The 18,627-nt window shown below is 34.0% G+C and overlaps 1 protein-coding gene across 1 annotated transcript; it reads right to left on the reverse strand.

Annotated features, from left to right (window-relative positions):
- Positions 1-1,738: 1,738 nt before the first annotated feature.
- LOC129799266 (protein CLEC16A homolog) lies at positions 1,739-18,614 on the reverse strand. Its single transcript, XM_055843009.1, has 8 exons — positions 18,226-18,614; positions 18,021-18,160; positions 12,839-13,969; positions 12,654-12,770; positions 8,283-8,741; positions 7,878-8,185; positions 7,537-7,781; positions 1,739-2,263 (listed from the first exon to the last, which is right to left on the reverse strand). Exons 1-8 carry the CDS (start codon positions 18,426-18,428, stop codon positions 1,858-1,860), a joined length of 3,009 nt encoding a protein of 1,002 aa, XP_055698984.1. The 5' UTR covers positions 18,429-18,614; the 3' UTR covers positions 1,739-1,857.
- Positions 18,615-18,627: the final 13 nt, after the last annotated feature.

Raw genomic sequence — 18,627 nt, forward strand, 5'->3', positions numbered from 1 at the left:
ATATAGGATAAGAAAGTTAAAAAAACGGAAGGTGCTTTTAATTTCTTTCCCTTAAAACAAAATAAGCTAAAAAAAACTTCGGAAATCAATTAAATCGGTTTATGTGCTGTTTGAACCACTTAAAATCATCAAAATCGAATTAAAATAAAATTTATTCTCATTTTTCAAGCATATTAAGCCTAAAAGCCCTTTTTGTCTCTAAGAACATCGTTTTGTGATCCTTAAGCTTAAAATGAAATTTTCTGAAACGAAAAGCTATTCCAGATCGATGAAAACGATTTTGTACCCTTTGTCTAAATCCGACAAAATCGTATAAATCGGCATAGAGATTTTCTTGAAAAACAGGTCACAAGTGGATTCCTTTTTCCTTTTCTTGATTTTTAAATAGGCTCAATGTCATAATAATTTGGCTTATTTTATCAAGTTTCTGAGAAAACTCATGTTCTTTGCGTTCAAAAAGCAATTTCTGTTGGAGATAGTTCTCCGATTTCGCTGCCCTCATGCTATAATCCTTGTTGCACCCTTGATTTTAAATAAAACCTCTTATCAATCCGTTGTTTTAGTTTAAAATGTGAAAAATATCCATTTATTAATCTTCTTTGGAAAATAAAAAAATCCATAGAATCCATATCGTAATTTTGGTTTATTTATTGTTTATCACGGAATTTTGAGAAAGATGAATTCTGTGATTTCATTTGATTCTAATAATTCCATTATTTGATTTCAGAGTGATTCCGTGAATTCTGTAGATTCTAACGGAAAAATCTGTCGGTATTCCAATTTTGAGTAACCCTTTGCTTTTAATTAAAACGATCATTATACAAAATATAAAACCGCTGGCACCAGTAAGGCATTTAAAAGTTAAACACATTGTATTGCTATTTTTTCAGTCATCCTGTAGCATCCTGTAAAATATTTCAGTACCATCGCGTTATTTAACTGGCTAGAGATTTAAATGCTTTCCAGCTCTAACAAATCGATGAACGCGATAAGTCTAATATATTTAATTGGATTACATATTTAATTAGATGAGAATAATAATACGAATGTGGCTAATTACCTTTCTTCAGCAATCCAGGCAATCCAAGGGTGTACTAAAAAACTTAAGTTCCTACACTGCTTTTAACGCCTATTTTCTTTTTTTTTGAAAATAATAATATAAAAAAATAACCAAAACCTTTCTTTCAAGACTAGCAGATATCATCTGAAATTCCATGATTTTTATACTAAATTTAACGAAAAAAAACATTGATTTTGAACTTTTGAATTGTGGAATGAATGATCGTGCATAATTAATAAATTTTAAAGGACGCAGACAGAAATGCATATTGTATGAAATCGATGGCATTGCGTTAATTGTCGAGAGTGGTTTACAAAAAAACAGCAGTAACACCCCATCCCATTCACTTCAGCGTCTCTCGAGGGCAGAATACTTTTCACTCAATGAAAATGTTTGGGAATCACTGCCACTGAATGGAAGATATTGAGTGAAAGGTTTTCAGAATCTCACCCCTCAATTTTTCTCTCAACTTCACTCCCATTCTAACGAAATTGTTCATTAATTGCTCTTGTACATTTGTTCACAATTGTACCCAGAGCATTCAATAAAGAAGAAAACTTGAGATGTGCAATTTTTCTTCCACTCCATGCTGTTTGTCCACCATGAACATCAATGCGCAATGAATGTGTCAATTGAGCAAAATTGCATTAAAATATCCAAGAGAAAAAAAATTGTATGTATATATATCCTGATTCTCTTCAAGTACCTTTTATTTGCGGTGTATTTTTCATCTCTATTGTTTGATTATTATTTTCCTTTTTAGTTTTGCTCTATTTCACCTAAAAACACCATTCATTTTACACAGTTTGAATAGATGAGGCTTTTTTGCTCTTTCTCTCGCCAGCTATAAAAGACGTCTCCTCAGAAGTGCTACTTACCGGTTTATCATCCTGACCATCTGACACATTGTTTCCATAGGCATTCCCTGCACCCTCTTCATGGTTAGCTTTATCCATTGCAAGCTTTGACGGTGTCGCAGGACGCCATGATGGAGTTGCTGGGGATCTAGAAAGAGCTCCAGGACTGGCAGATCTCCTAAAATCCTCCAGAGGAATCTCCTCGGAGCGTGGACGTGGAGTTCTGGGACTGGAGTCTCTCGTTCCTGGGCGACTCGTGCTAGATGACAGGGATCCGTCTGTGTCTCTCCTTGGGGTATGTCTACCATAGGACGAAGAACTAGGACTGTTTCTCCCATCTCCGGAACTATATTACCAAAAAGTGCCATACAATGTATGGGTTTATTATTGACTTGAGAACTGTTTTTTTTTCACTTTGTACAGGATGAGTTGGATTAGATGTTTCAATAAAACAATTAATGATAAGTACACTTGGTAACTCTTCCAAGCTATTTGCAATTAGTATAAGAGACGTTATCTTTAATAAAACACGTAAATCTCATAACTGCAACAATTATCTATTGCAAAACAAATTCAAGTTAAGATGATTTTGATAAAATTATCAGGATCTGGTTTCCTATAAAACAATCCCGGAAAAATATACAAAATGATGAAGGATTTTTTGGGAAGGGAGCTATTTAAAACCAACTCATAAATTGATCTCGGACTGAGCTCGAAGTAACTTTGAGGGAAAATACAGAAGTCTAATTTATCCCTCCACACAATATCATCTCTTATAACACGAAAGAACTTCCCACTTTTAAGATATTTCGTGTAACGCCCGCGAGAACAAAAAAAAATCCCATAAGAATTTAAGTGAAAGCATGATAAGGTGGCTTCAACTTCGCAGGCCACTTGCCGGGAACTTTCCTGTGGTGATTTGCTTCTGCGGTATTAGACTAATTAAATTGGCTGTTAGTCTTGGGGACGATATAGTAATATTATGTTATAAGGCAGCTTATTCAGATAATACAAAATTACTTTCTGTAAAGTATATAGGATTTTTTTTTAAATATTGGAAAGTTAGTCTTTTTTAAAATTATTTTAAATTTAGGAAAATGGGAAAAAATTCCTTCCAATTGGTAGTTATTCAACAAAACTTACAAATCAGTGATAAGCCCAGATAAGTTTATGGCAGATGAAATTTTTTGCAAGAGTGCTTGCACCTCTCAATATCTGCTGCCATAAGCTTTTATTGGCTTATCACTCGATCATTTACTATTGAAATAGTTTGAAAGTAAAAGAATAGTTTGCCCAAAAGAAGAAAAAAAATCATCAAATTTAGTTAGAACGAAAATTATGGTTCTTCGGGTCGTACGGGTCCTACCAAATTGTTTTCAATTATAGCTTATGTTGGAAAAGGTCTCTGTATTAGCTTAAATATTATTAAAATTACAATTTTAATACACTAGTTGTAGAATTTCGTAAAACCTTTTATTAAAAAAATTAACGCCCTATTTCAGGGGTAGTATTTTTTATAGGTACTTCTAAGCACAGCCCCATTATTGTACTAAACCGTGTACAGGGACATGGATCAGAAATATATTATCATTATTATTATTAAATTTATTGTGTTAATCATTACACAATTATAAATAAAGAACTCACCTAAATAATTTTTTATGTGACCTGCAAAAATTTTCAAAATGGTCTAATTAATGAGCACGGTCCTTTAAGGTAAATATTACCTCCAGTAAAATGACAAGATTTCATATTTTCAAACATTTTCATTGAATATAATTTAAAAGCCAGTGATAAGCCTAGATCAGTTTATAAAGGTGTGATCCTTATATTGCAAATTCAGTTTGTGGGCAAACTTTAAAGCCTATTTTCTCAGAAACTTATGAGATAGAGTCCTGAAACTCAACATTTCAATAATAACGCCATAATACGTTAGTAGGGTAAGTGTGCCAAATTTCGGCATAGTTGCATGCAAGCGCCAAAGTCTCAAGTTTTAAATGTAATATTTTTAATACAAATTGATTATTTTGTTACTTTTTTATAAGTGTTGTTTCGGACCTTGTAGACAGTTTATCGTCTTTATTTTCTGTAAAATCATTCTTAAAACATTTTAAAATGAATAAAAATGTAGACATAGCATTAGTGGCCTATTCCGGCCACCTTCACTCTCATAGTTCCTTGCCGTTCAGGAATTCTTCCAATGCCTTTTTAGGATCATCTTACTCGTTGAAGCGATATTTTTTGTTATTGTTTTTGCATTGTATAATCTCTAGACTCTAGAGTATGCAAAACTAAAAAGTCATGGCAATTTGAGGAACAAAAAATGTGGTCGGAATTGCAAGTTAGCCGGAATTTGGTACACTTACCCTAATTCTTTTCTTTTTCTGTCTTTCCCATTGATATTAAAAGCTTAGTATTGTAAGAATTATTAGCAATAGAAATTAGAGTTCAAAATCTCAGCAAAATTAGGCAAAGGGTAAATATTGTGAAAAATTAATTGTTGGTCATTAAAACATAAAAAAATGAATATTGCAAATTTAATAACCAAGAAATTCAATTTTTTGCAGATTCCTGCACTGAGAAAAAAAAGAGGGTGCGATTAACATTTTTTCCTCATAACATTAACACTTTTTAGGTGTAAAAATATATCAACATTTTTTAATGTTAATTTTACACCTTTTTAAGGGTAAAATGGGTAAAATTAACATGAAAAAAGGATAACTTTAACCCCTAATACACCTAAAAAGGGTATTTTTTACACCGATTTCGGATCAATATTGCAGGGTAAAATTAACATTTCCGGAATGTTATTTTAACTTTTTCGGATTTCTCTCAGTGTGGGCAGTTTCATGATACTCAAAATAACTATCCAGTTACTGTGGTATATTCTAATACCTTTTAATTATTTTAAGAGTTTTTTTTTATTTTTAAACCTATAAAGATTATTTAATTACGCAAATTTCGATATTGATAGCGAAAATGAAGAACAGAAAATTGGAATCTTCGAGCATTTGGTGATCTCTGGTTAATACATTTTTTTAGCTTAATTCGTTATCTCATTTTTCTCTTTTAAGGCTTTGGGTATTCAAGAATTTTTTTTCAACTATTTAGATCTATAAAAACATACTTCCTGTGAATAATTGTAAAATAGAAAGACATCTAAATCTAAGGTAATCTTCGCAAGCATTTAGCTAAATATTGAAACATTTAAGAACGTTTTTCTTAAAACATTTTAAATCTTCAAGTACAATCTGTATTTTACTGCTAGAAATCCACAGAGAGAGCCGGTATGTAATCCCTTGATTTTGAGTTACATAAATCGACTCCGTACATACCCCCTTAGGACTTAAATAGACTCAGGCTGATCCTCGAGAATATTTAGCCATTAAAATTTGACAGTAAAGATTTATCTCAAACTGTCATACGCTTAGGGCTTCGGATCATTGATTAGAGGTTCTTCACATATTATGTCATTTACCTAATCCATAACTGCCAGAATTTACAGGCTAAATATCCTCGAAGATCAGCCTGAGTCTATTTAGGTCCTAAGGTATCGTATTTTAGTATTTTTTTTTAATCTGAAGCTTCGAGTTTTTTTTACTACACGCTATTCGCCGTTTGTCCATACGGCCGTTGCCAACTCTAGAGGCCAAATTGTTAGAGTTAGAGATAGAGGCTTGGCACTTTCGAGAGATCTCTCCATAAGTTAATCCAAAGATCGTTAACATGCCCTCATTTTTCAATGTTTTTTTTTTGGGACTGCTCGAAAACGCTAAATTTTGAAACATTATTTAAGAACGTTTTTCTAAAAACATTTTAAATCTTCAAGTACAATCTGTATTTTATTGCTCGAAATCCATAGAGAGAGTTTTAGAGAGATGCTCGAAAATGTGTCGTGCGACTTTATTTTAGGGGTACCTATAAGCAAACTAAGCGGACTTATAACGGTTTTTAAAGATCAAAGGCTAAAAGGGCTCTAGATATCGAATTTATAAATCGAATGGAGTTGCTAGAGTTTAAGCTCGTTGGAAGTGCTTGGAATTTCTGACAATTTGAACCAGTTCCAATCGGTTATGAGCCGGTAATAAACCATTTTTGAACCGATAAGTGAGTTTTATCCGAAAACCAATTCTAATACTTCTAAGCCGTTTTAGGCGACCTTTTGAATAATTCATAATTTGATTCAAACCAGTTATACACCGGCAATGAAAGAATTTTTGACCAAAAAGTAATTTTTAGTTTTTAATAGATTTTTTTTCTATTTTTATTTATTAATCAGTTTTAAATCGGTATAGTGTATCATGAATTTAAGCATTTCGTAACCCATTTTTTATTAGATCTCTGAAACCAAGTAGAGGAAGTCTAATCAGGCTTCGCACATACTCTGAATATGATCTATTTTTTTTTCAGGAAATGTGTCACCAAAATATGTTGGCACTAGGGTAAAGTGGTACAAGTTGGACAATGGTACAATTTGGACAGGGCTTTTTGTCTTGATAAATTTAGTACTTCATTTTTATTTGTATATTTTTAATGCTTTAGTTTTATAATTTGGTTCCTTGTGCTTAAAAACAAATTTTGTACTGTATTTATCAAGAAAAAAGCCATGTCTAAATTGTACCGGCAAATTGTCCAACTTGTAACACTAATTCCAAATTATATCACTTTACCCTAGATCAGATTTATTATTTATCATTCGAGGAAGAGAATTAGGTAAATAAGATCTTTGTAGTCAAAACATAGATACACCTTTTTTATAAAAATTTCTTCCGGGATCATGCAAAATTTTTGATTAAATATATATAAATAATTTTTGACTATAAATTTATTATTGAGGATCTAAAAAAAATTTGAAAAAAAAGTTTCAATAAATATGGCTTGCTGGATATCTTACGAGCCGGAAAGAATTAAACGTTAACCCATTCAGTCAATGTACCAGAAATACCTGAGATAGAATGTTCATATTTTGGAATTAGTTTCCTATAGATTAATAGATGATTTTTTTGAAAAGAAAAATTTTTTTCTATTATGGGAGCGCGGGGATTCGCTCTCAAACACACGTCTTAACGGTTACTGAATTTAAATTCTGTGCATTAATTCATTACAAACTCTATTGTTTTAGATAGGGTAACTATCCAAGAAAACAAATTGGCAACCAGAATTAAAATCAGGAAAGAGGAAAGAGGACAATTTTAATAAATTCGACGGGATGTCGAATTTTCCGTCCGCCATTTTGAGCAAAGATTTTGCATGACTTTCCGCGAAGCGAGAAAAGAACAACAAAATGTATTTCCATCGCTGTCGGACTATGTTTTCGAAGTAATTGAAAGATTTAAGTTACTAAAAATCCATTCCCGACAGCAATTTGAGTATAGGTTGCCCAGGAATAAATCATCTAAAATTTACTCAATTTGCGTATGATGTATAATACCATGGTAAGGAATGGGTTAAGAGAGAATTTGAAAAGCAAAAGTAACTAATCGCTCCTAAGTAAATCTTCTGCTTTCATTTTTGAAAAATGAAACTTCACAAAAAATCAAAATCCATTGATACTCTGAATGAAACATCTAGAACAACTCATGCATATCAGGGAAGAAAATATATCATTGTCATACATACCTATTCATGCTGCTTCTATTGGCAATTTGAACACGACTCACACCCGCCGACGGCATACTTCCTAGTCGGAGAGCAGCAGCAAAGCCAGGAACACGATTGGCGGTGGAGAACAATGGACGGTGCTCCCTCAGAGTTATTCTTCCACTTGTCGCAATCCCTGAATTATTTCCCTCAGCACTTGGTTCTTTGATTTCCAGTATTTGAGCAATTTGCAGCATTTTCTTCTGTCTCACCTTGCTTCTTCCCTGAAATAGAACATATACACACATTCCCCTCACATAATCTCATGCCTCCACAACACAGGGAACTGTCATGTCCTCTAAAAAGAAATCCTCTCTCACCTTTGTTAGCCTCTGTTTAGCTGCCATGCATCGAATGTAGTCATCAAAGACTAATTTGGCTGAAAGAATTGGGGTTTGATTGCGTGTTGCTCCACCACGGGAAATTGTTAGATGGAGACATCGTGTGTCATCTTTGTCCCCAGCCACTTCAGTATCCTGCAAAAATCCCACAATTTTGGCAATTCCCCAACCAAGTCTCTTCAGATCTGGCTCCACAAGAATCAACTGCTGCACATCAATCACCAGAAATCTCCTCTGCTTCTGCCCATCTTTCATGATTATCGTGCATGCAATCAAGTCACTGTTATCTGTGATTTAGAAAGATGGGCAAAGGGAAAAGGATGTATTAATCCCATAAATTTTTGGGTAACTATATAGGAGAGCAATAAAAAGCCAAAAACTCACTCAAATCCAACACATCGTCAATCTCGACGCAATTGTGCTGATTTGTCAACGGCAAAAGTGTCTCAATTTCAGCTAAGATTGTATGACAGAGTCGCCTCAAGTAGAGAAAGACCCTTATGGCCCTCCTGGCCTTTTCCACATCACCACATGGAAGACGTCGTGTGAACATAATACCCGTGAGCGGAGTACCCGTCGGTGGGAGCAAAATTGTCGAATCAGCACAGAGAAATTCAACATTTAGGGCTGATTTGCTCATTTCATTGTACTCATCCTCAAACAAATCCAAGAATATATCTTCAGATTTATAGTAGAATTTCACCACATTCATACTATGATATCGACTCTCTGTTAGCACAGCATGTTGTCCCTCGCTCAAATCATACTTATTGTTTGAAGAGCGTGTAAATCTCTGTATTAATATCGCATTGAGTTCAAGTGTTACGAGACGGATACGACTGGCTGCAAAATGGAGTAAATAATTATTGTCACTTCTATTTGTCTCCCCCGCAATTCACATGTGGCGCCAAAGAGCGTTCAATTTATCAGGATATAGCGGAAAGGAGGAAATCAAGAGGTAAGCCCTAAAGAACTTATAGAATTTATGATTATTTACAGGAAACTCTGAAATTTTAGGTATGCATATTCAGAGATCATTAGCCCTAGTATCCAAGGGTATGAATTCTATATGAGAGAAGCTCACAGATTTATTAAAGAATTTACTAAAATAAGTAAACATTTTTGGTCAGTAAAATATTCAATAAGAGTCGATTTTAATTGGAATTTCGACTTGAACAGTAGGGGAAAGTACTCTCCCTTCGAACGTTCATGCCTTCGAATAATGTGAATTTTCTTTTAGTTTTCCTAAGAGACTTACACATTTCTATTAAATATTAGTTGGCTTATCATCAATTGTTGATAATTCCATGATAATTTAGTGTCAATCTCTTACGAAAAACAGAGAAATTCACATTATTCCAAGGCATGAACGTTCGAAGGGAGATCACTTTCCCCTAGGACGGAGTCTACACTTATAAATGTTATAGGGGAGACCGTGGAGGTTTGGGACACTTCCTCATGTTTTGACTTTGAGACAGTATTCCATAAAATCACGATAGTGCTTTATAATTTTATGCGGTCTATAGGATACTTATGGGTATTGACTTTTTAAAAAGTATACTCGATAGAACTTGAAAAACAACTGAGTTTTCTTTAACTTAACGCTTTGTCCCAAACCTCCCCGATGTGGGGCAGTATGGGACGCAAAAGGGGATGTTTGGGACGCGTTTTTTTATCGCACAATTTGCATTATTGGAGCACGTTAATTATTTTAAGTACTAGATTAAAAATATTTCTAATCGAAATAAAAATGTTTAATCTCTTTTTTCATACTTAGAAATTGATATCAATTTTATTTGTACAGTTGAGTCATTTATTGTCAATCAGTTATTTAAAGTATTTTCTTATTATTTTTCATCTACCTTTCTTTTCTTTTTTATTCTAAGTATTGCAATCATGATCATCAAATTCCTCACACGAGTAGATTTTCTTGCAACTTTTAGTTTTGAACTCATTGACGGATTCCTGTTTTATTTTACGACAACTGCATGTTACCTGTTTTTTCCTTATTTCTCTGAAAAAGCTCTCGTCTTGCCTTTTCTGGAGAACTTGTGAGAATTGTAGAGGATATTGCTCGAGAAATTTTCGAGAAAATAGTTTTTAACGGGATTGAGCAAAAGTCGAATATCCTTTGGAGAATAAATTATTGATTCCCATTGATGGTTTAATTGTCCCTGTAGACAACTGCTCAACTGGTAAGGTTTGGACAAGATAAAGATTTCCAGTAGAAACTGGGCATTACTCTCCATTTTGACAATAAAAAATTGCACGCCACCTACAATCTTGTCGAAAATCAACGTCCCATTCTTCCCCTTTCAAGTGCCCCAAACATCCCCGCGGGTAGTTTTGGTATTTAAAACCTTTAAGTAAAAAACAAGAGCGTATAATCTCTGAAACTTTTATAAAAATATGTTCCCAGATTATATTGCTAGTTAATGAGATAAAAACGTTTTGATTATATGTCGCTGATTTAAAATACAAAGAGCAAAACTGAGAAATCAAAAAATACAATTTTTATCAATTTTTAAGAAATTGTTCATAGAATTAAAACAATAAAAATGAAGATATCCATTCTCTTAGTCAAGATACATCTTAATATTGCTTACAATTGAGTAGTGATTAAATCCCATTTATTTCAAAAATTAATGAAAAAATCACCTTGTCCCACCTACCCCGGATTCCCCTACACTTATGGACAGCATGCAAAAATCTTAAGTTCTTACGTAAAAGATATTTCGAAAAGTTATAAAATTTTATTAGTTTATGACGCAATTAACATTTTTTCGATTTTTCGAAATCTGTTTAATGTAATAACTTTAGATTTTTTCGTTGTTCATAAGTGTGTATTATCATCCATAAGTGTTGACTCCACCCTATTACTAAATTTTTATGCGAGAGATCGAATCTAAAACATTAATACTCCATTTTTGACATTAAACAACTCAAAATTGACTAGAACCCACCCAAAGAATGTTTGACTTAATTTTATTTTAGTAATTTTATGATTTGTTTTACTAATTTAAAATAGCATTTTACTGAATAAATCTAGTAAAAATGTTACAGGCATTTCATATTTCTTTTCGCTTTAAGGACGATTGGAACACCGGTTTCCCAAAAAGAAAATAATTTTTCCTGACTACCTAAAGTTATTTTTTTCTTATGTCTGTAAATAATTATAAAGTAGAAGGTTGAAGGAATCTAAAACATTTTTTGCAAGTCTCTAGCTATTTGCTATGTAGTAAATATTTAAGCTCAAAAATGGCGAATTTTTAAATTCTCAAATTCATAAATGATTTTATTTATTTTTTACACTTACAATTTTTTTTAAGCAAAACCCTTTTGGCAATATAAACTTCAATACTCATACGTAATATTTTTCATTAAATCCTGGAAAGCCAAAATCCCGAAAAGCCAAAATCCTGGAAAGCCAAAATCCTGGAAAGCCAAAATCCCGAAAAGCCAAAAACTCGAATGAGCCAAAATTCCGAATAGGTTAAAATCCTGAAAAGCCAAAATCTCGAAAGCCAAAATCCCGAAAGCCCAAATCCCGAAAAGTCAAAATCCCGAAAGCCCAAATCCCGAAAAGCCAAAATCCCGAAAAGTCAAAATCCCGAAAAGCCAAAATCCGGAAAAGCCAAAATCCCGAAAAGCCAAAATCCGGAAAAGCCAAAATCCCGAAAAGCCAAAAACTCGAATGAGCCAAAATTCCGAATAGGTTAAAATCCTGAAAAGCCAAAATCTCGAAAGCCAAAATCCCGAAAGCCCAAATCCCGAAAGCCCAAAACCCGAAAAGCCAAAATCCCGAAAAACCAAAATCCCGAAAAGCCAAAATCTCGAACGGGTCAACATCCCGAAAAACCAAAGTCTTGAATGGGCCAAAATCCCAAACACATTTACAGAAATTGAAAATCTTGAAAGACAAGAATTACTAGCTGCAGATTTCCCGCTAATTAAGGAGTGCTGCGACTTGGCGTTGGCGCTCCGGTAAACTAATCATCTCATAGTTCGCCATTTATTTGTGTAGTATTTTTTTCTCAAAAAAAAAAGACTACATAGGGTAAAATGGAATAATTTGGAATCATTTACAATTTCGGACATTTGAGATTTTCTTACCGTTTTAGAAATTCAAAAGCAAGAAAAGCTGTCTCTGTTCTTCTTAATCGCCTTTTTCTTCTATTTCGCGGTCTTTATTTTCTCTTTGCTCATCTGAAACAGTGAGAAAATCTCAAGTGTCCCAAATTATAAATGGTTCCAAACTACCTTATTTTACCCTAAATGGAAAAATTGTTTTCTTTAGATATTTTCTTTAAATAGATTTTAAAGCATATTTGTCTAGGAAACTAAAGATAAAAGTTTATTTAGAAAGTTTTTGGTATATATAAATTTAATTTTTTTTTTTTTTGGAAATGAAAAATTAGAAGTTATGAACCACTTCAGCACTGTCAAGGCACTATCTCCTGGTCAATGATATTTTAACTTTTTTTCATATAAATGTGACCATGTTTCTTTAACTCAATAAACTGCTAAAATACTGCTGTTTGCAGCAGTCTTTTTAACCATCTTTCGAACTTAAAAAAGAATTGTTTTAATATTTTTCGGCTGAAATTCTTTTCGTCCTAATCATTTAATTATAAAAACAAAAATTTATGGTCGATTGGACGCTATTAAGTTTCACAGCTCATCACATAAGCTGTGATTGTAAAAAGAAGGGGCATAGCAAAAAAATTATATTAATTGATTAAAGATTAAACTTACCAGGAGTGCTGGACATGTAAGCAATTTTGAGGAGTTTCTCCACAAGCAGAGTCTTACACTTTGTTCCACACGAACTGGACGAATTGAGGGTCTTCTCTAGCCAATCTCTATCGACTCCTGCAAATATTTAACCATCCCAAAGTTGCATAATAAAAATAATCTTCAGAGAGAGATTGTGGTCTTACCAGAATTTTCCACGACAGCATAGATAAGACAGAGAGCTAGGAGAGCTAAGTAGTCATTGTCTGCACAGTCCATTGCAGAGATTACTGTGTCCAGGAAGGGACGATTTGTTACATTTTGATCATCTGTCCCTCTCATTTTTTCCTTCTCTTCGTCCGTCCTGTTGAGTTCACTGTGTTCTGGCAATGACGAAACATTGGCATCTTCTTCAGTCCTTGGGGATTCTCCGCTACTGGAGATGTTGGTGTCTGAATTTGTGGCACTTAGAGTGGTCTCTAGGGCCCTTTCCAGACTCTCTTGGGGTTCTGCGAAACCCAGAGCAACAAATTGCTTACGATCTGTATAGGCATCGAGGAGTTTTACGAGTCCTTCTTTGAAAATACTGTTATCTGCATTGAAAATGACCCATGCAAGGGTATGCACGAGTGGTGGATGCTTTATCACCAGGAACACCATTGCGAGCAGGAAGAATGCCGTGACGACAGAGACTCGGGGATTATTAGCCTCCTGGATGTCGTCAATTTCGACGCGTTTATTGAGCACAGCTGCCAGATTCTGAGTCACTGTGGCAATTGAGAGGGACGGTGCTGGGGTCAGGGAGAAGATGTACAGTGGCACAAAGAGTTTATGGAGCAAATGCTCTGTGAGAACGGCATTTAAATCGTCAATTTTCAGGCAGAAAATATCATTGATATAGTGCAAATGATCAAGATGTTCTGCCACGAGATTTGACAGTCGACTCTGGGATTGGTGATCTGTATCATTGCGCACACATGCATCCAGCTCGAGAATGTGGTTCCCGATGAACCAGACCAAATTGCTGAAGTACGGTGCAGCTGTTCGATCTCGGATAAATTGCAGCATATTCGTATTCTGCACGCGGTAGACATTGAGTGTGATTGTCCTTACGGCAATTCTCACCATAGATTCTGGGTGATTAAAGAACTTGATGGCCTCTGTGTAGAGAGGAAAGTCATTTGTGTGCTCATTGTAGAAGAAGTGGATGGTGTGTTTGTTCAATTTGAGACTGAGGGTCTTGAGGAAGAGAATGTAGTAGCCCATGACGTCCTCATCGGAGAAATCAAACTTGTGCACAATGATTGAATTCACCTGATTATTGCTTAGTAGGTAGTCTAGAGGGGAAACTTCTGGTTAGAAATTGCATCTTCATGGTGAAAGGTAGAGCCCTGCACGGGTCGGGTTTTTTCAACCTACATTCGCAATGGATTTGACCCGTTCCCGACCCGACCCGTTGAAATTTAGTGCTGCCCGACCCGTCCCGGCCCGCAAAAAAAATTTAATACCCTTACCCGACCCGACCTGTAAGAAATGTATAAATTTCCCCTTCTCGAGCAATAGTAACCCGAAAATTATTAACCAAATCAAAATCCTCGCACACCATTTGAAATAAAGGTATAATTGAATTAAAGTGATCAATATAAGTAATTCTAGAAATATGTCAAAAACATGTTTACTAAACAAAAATTATTGTGCGTTATGCATTATAACTAATTAAATACAAAAAAACCGTAAAACATTTTAAAGTAGAGTATTGTATTAAAATAATATTGTTATTTCTTTATTTGCAGAAATACCAATTTGAAAAATTTCGATTGATTCCTGTTTAATAAGTACTCCAAGATCAAGAAAAGTCATCATATAAGTGCAACAATATTACAAAATACATGAAATTTATAAATTCCAAGCTCAGAACAAAAATCAAGCATATTCTATATTGCATAAGCATGGGATATTTTTTATTTTTATAATAAACCTTAAAATTATTATTCGATTTTTCCTATAAGGCATCGATAAAACTCGCACGCAATTAATATGAAACGATTGAGATATTGCGTAAAACGGTCATCGTTACGTTAGCCGCTCAAGTGTTCAAACCTCGTAATATACTTCAGAATAAAATGCTCTAACCTTTAATGTAGTTAAACTCGCACTGGCCAAATATAAAACGATTGAAATTCCGCTGTTACAGATGATGTACAAAACAGTTCTGATTAAGCTTAAAACAAGAAACAACCCAATCATAAAATGGTTAATATTGCGCCTAAAAACACGCACAGCTGAATCATAGAACGGTTAAGATTGCACTTAAAATCACGAACAGCTCAATCATAAAACAGCATTTAAAATCACGCACAGCTCAATCATAAAACGGTAAATTCGCTTAAAATCACGCACAGTTCCATCATAAAACGGTAATTGCGCTTAAAATCACGCACAGCTCAATGTTGAAACGGTAAATGCTATTAAAATTACACATAGCTCAATCGTAAAGCAGTAAATGCGCTTAAAATCACGCACAGCTCTTTCATAAAATGGTAAATCCGCTTAAAATCACGCACAGCCCAATGTTAAAACGGTAAATGCGCTTGAAAATACGCACATCTCAATCATAAAATGATTAAGATTGCGCTTAAAAAAGCGCATTTTTAACCGATTTATAACTGAACTGTGCGTGATTTTAATTGCATTCTTAACCGTTCATGATTGAGCTGTGCGTGATTTCAAGCGCATTTACCATTTTATGATAGAGCTGTGCCTGATTTTAAGCACGTTTACTGTTTTTTTTATTGAGCTGTGCGTGGTTTTAAGGGCATTTACCGTTTTATGATAGAGCTATGCGTATTTTTAATGGCAATCTTAGTAGTTTTATGATTGAACTGCGCGTTTTTTTAAGCGCAAACTTAACCGTTTTATGGTTGAGTTGTGCGTGTTTTTAAGCGCATTCTTAACAGTTTTATGACTAGCTGTGCATAAGCGCAATTTTATCCGCTTTTTGCTTGAACTGTGCATGTTTTTATTCGTAATTTTCTCCGTTTTTTTGTTTGAGCTGTGTGTGTTTTTAAACACAATCTTAACTGTTTTATCCTTAATCTACTCGTGTTTTTAGCACAATTTTAACCATGTTATGATTTAACTGTGCGTGTTTTCAGCGCAATCCTAACCGTTTTATACTTCATCTGTGCGTATTTTAACCACAATTTTAACGAAATTATTTTAATTTTAATGACATAACAAGTTGAATTAGATCAAAAATATGAGTATTGGTCAATTTTGATAGCCAGATATTAGTGGACTACACAATAGCTGGTCTACTTTTATATATTTATCAGTAAATCAAATTTTTAATTAGATAAAAGTCAGTTTTTTCTAATAATTGAGAAGTTATTTTTAGACAAAAGTAAATTTGAGCTTATTTTTATGATGGCCGCAAGGTATGGTGGGTCAGTCATATGTTATTGTCGATGGTAATGAAGAAATAAATACAATACAATACAATTATGAGAAAATGTTTCAAGGATATATTTAACGAATTGTACTCCTGAACAAGTCTAAGAATTCATAATACAAAATAATATTGTCACTTTATTATATTTTAGAAAATATAATTTTGGGGTAGAGGTCCTATCGTGGTAGACTTAAAAAAGAATTCGAAAAGTTATCTTGCTATCTTTATCCCGGGAATAAGCGTTTTTTCGCGTCCGAAAAAATTAAGTATAAAAGAGCTGTATTTATAAAAAGGACTTTTTGGTTTTTACCCGGAGTTCTTCAAGAAATTGTCAGAATATTCAACAATTTTAACTCAATTAAAGAAATTTAGGTTTTTCTTTTTTTAAATAAGCATAAAGTGTTTTTCAGTTTCGCGCATTACAAAACAATATATGTTAATGTGTAATTGAACAATGGTTTCACAAAATGATATCCAATATTAGGCAAACATGCATAATTGTATGAGCATAATAGCATAATCCCGTCATGTGCGTAATTCCTGGATCTAGTATAGGGGAAAGGCTCATTTTTTTGTTTAGTTTCTTATTTTGGACACTTTGAGGATAAAATTGGACACTAAAAATAAATTGATTAAAATCATGGATTTTTATTCCAATATTTGATGAATAATGAATTCTATCTAAATATTTGTTCTTTTGGAAGATTTTAATACTAAATACGTTAAATTTTGAATATGATTTGAGTTGAAATTACTTTGGTGAAAATTCAGTGTGAGCAATTGCTTACGAGAAATATGACAGAACTTCGTGTTTACTTCAGTCTTATTTAGCTGTGATGAAGTACTAACAATGTTTCTTCGCCTTTTTTAAGTGATATTATTGAATATTCATTGAAAATTGTGTTGATTAACATTAATGGTGATTTGTATATTTGACCTCAAGTGAGATTTGCCTTGTGAATTACGTTTTTCGTGTGAAAAATGTGCAATCTTCTAAGAGGTTCATCAGTGAGGTGATAATCCTTATTTTGGACAGGTGTTTTTCTCTGGAAATTTCGTGAAGTTTCAGCTTCTGTGATGACTAGGTTGGACAAATGCCTGGAGAAGCAAAGGAGCATCATCTCTACGAAAGAGATGTAGTGAGAAAAGCCTTGAAAGGCTCCCGGAAAGGTCAATGAAATCGCTAATCCGCACGTACTTGGAGTACCGAAGTCAACTCACTTTAATGAATGATATAGAAAGTTTCCGGGCTTCTGTGACATTCTACGTTTCCTTTACATGAACAGGAAGAGGACTTGGTAAGATTGGTTCATCAAATGAAGAACAATGGGCATCCTATTGAGGCGGATTAGCTGTCCAAATTTACAGTCAAGTTGGCCAAATTAATAAACAAGTTGTCCAAAATAAGAGCCAAAGTCACCTCTACATATCAATTCATTTTTAAACGTATTAAAACTAATTTTAATAAAAATAAGACGATAAATAGCTTGCTAAGTTTCTAAACAACCCTTCTGAAAAGCGAGTATCAAAAAAATCGATTAGTATTGAAAATATCGCACTTCAAACTTGGGATATCGATGCTTATAAGCAGACTGTCCAAAATTATGAGCCCTTACCCTAAATATTATTTGTCTTCGTCAGATCACTTTATTACTTCTTTAAATTCATATACGCTTCCGATCACATAAATTGTTCTTTGATTTATCATATCGTTTTTCTATGTTTCTGTAAACTTCGCCAAAGCTTAATCAATTAAAAAAAAATGTTTTTAAAAAATCATAGAAATCGGGTCGGATAAATGTTTTTTTAAGTAATACCCGAAAATTTGAAGGGTTGTATCCGTGACCCGTCCGACCCGCAAAAAATCATGCGTGTACCCGCGGGTCGGGTCGGGTATGCAGGGCTCTAGTCAAATGTGAAGAAATAAAAAAGCTTACAAAGTGACGTCTCATTCCGGATGTTCTCAAAGAGAATATTGAGGGTTTGCAGAAGCTGAACACACACAAAACTCGGTCCCCCATTCTTCTGGCGCATAATGTGAATGAAGTAGGACAACATATTTTTCTCCAGGAAGAAACTAATCACAAAAACAAGGAAATCATTACTTCTGGGAAACTCTCTTTCTCGTGTCCCTGAACTCACTCAAACACCGAAGAATCATGCTGATCCCCCCAAATGAGAATCTCAGCAATTGATCTTAGGGTTTCAACAAGTAGTCCTCTGTTGTTCTCAGACACCGTCATGTTCTTCTCTAGCACAGAATACAGGTATTTCATATGCTCCAGGCTCAATCTATTCTTGGGCTTATTCCAATTGGCACCAAACCAGCTGCGACTTCGAAACATCTTGTCCACCACTTTGCACAATTGACACACCAATCACTAAGGTTCAAAAACAGCAATCACAAATGAAAATATACGTCTCAAAATGTGAGATTTTTTCACAAAATCCCATGCAAAACAAACATTTTCTCTCCCCAAAAATATTGACACTTTGATTTCACGAGAATTTCACCCACCAACCCAAAGTAGCGCCATCTCGCGG

Source organism: Phlebotomus papatasi, chromosome 1 (assembly GCF_024763615.1).
Source record: "Phlebotomus papatasi isolate M1 chromosome 1, Ppap_2.1, whole genome shotgun sequence".
Taxonomy (NCBI): Eukaryota; Metazoa; Arthropoda; class Insecta; order Diptera; family Psychodidae; genus Phlebotomus; species Phlebotomus papatasi.

Coding starts and splice junctions, on each gene's coding strand:
- LOC129799266 (XM_055843009.1), bottom strand. CDS start 18,428: ATGTTTCGAAGTCGCAGCTGGTTTGGTGCCAATTGGAATAAGCCCAAG. Junction 18,161..18,225: donor CATGATTCTTCGGTGTTTGA/GTGAGTTCAGGG, acceptor TTTTGTGATTAG/TTTCTTCCTGGAGAAAAATA. Junction 13,970..18,020: donor CCGGAATGAGACGTCACTTT/GTAAGCTTTTTT, acceptor TTTCCCCTCTAG/ACTACCTACTAAGCAATAAT.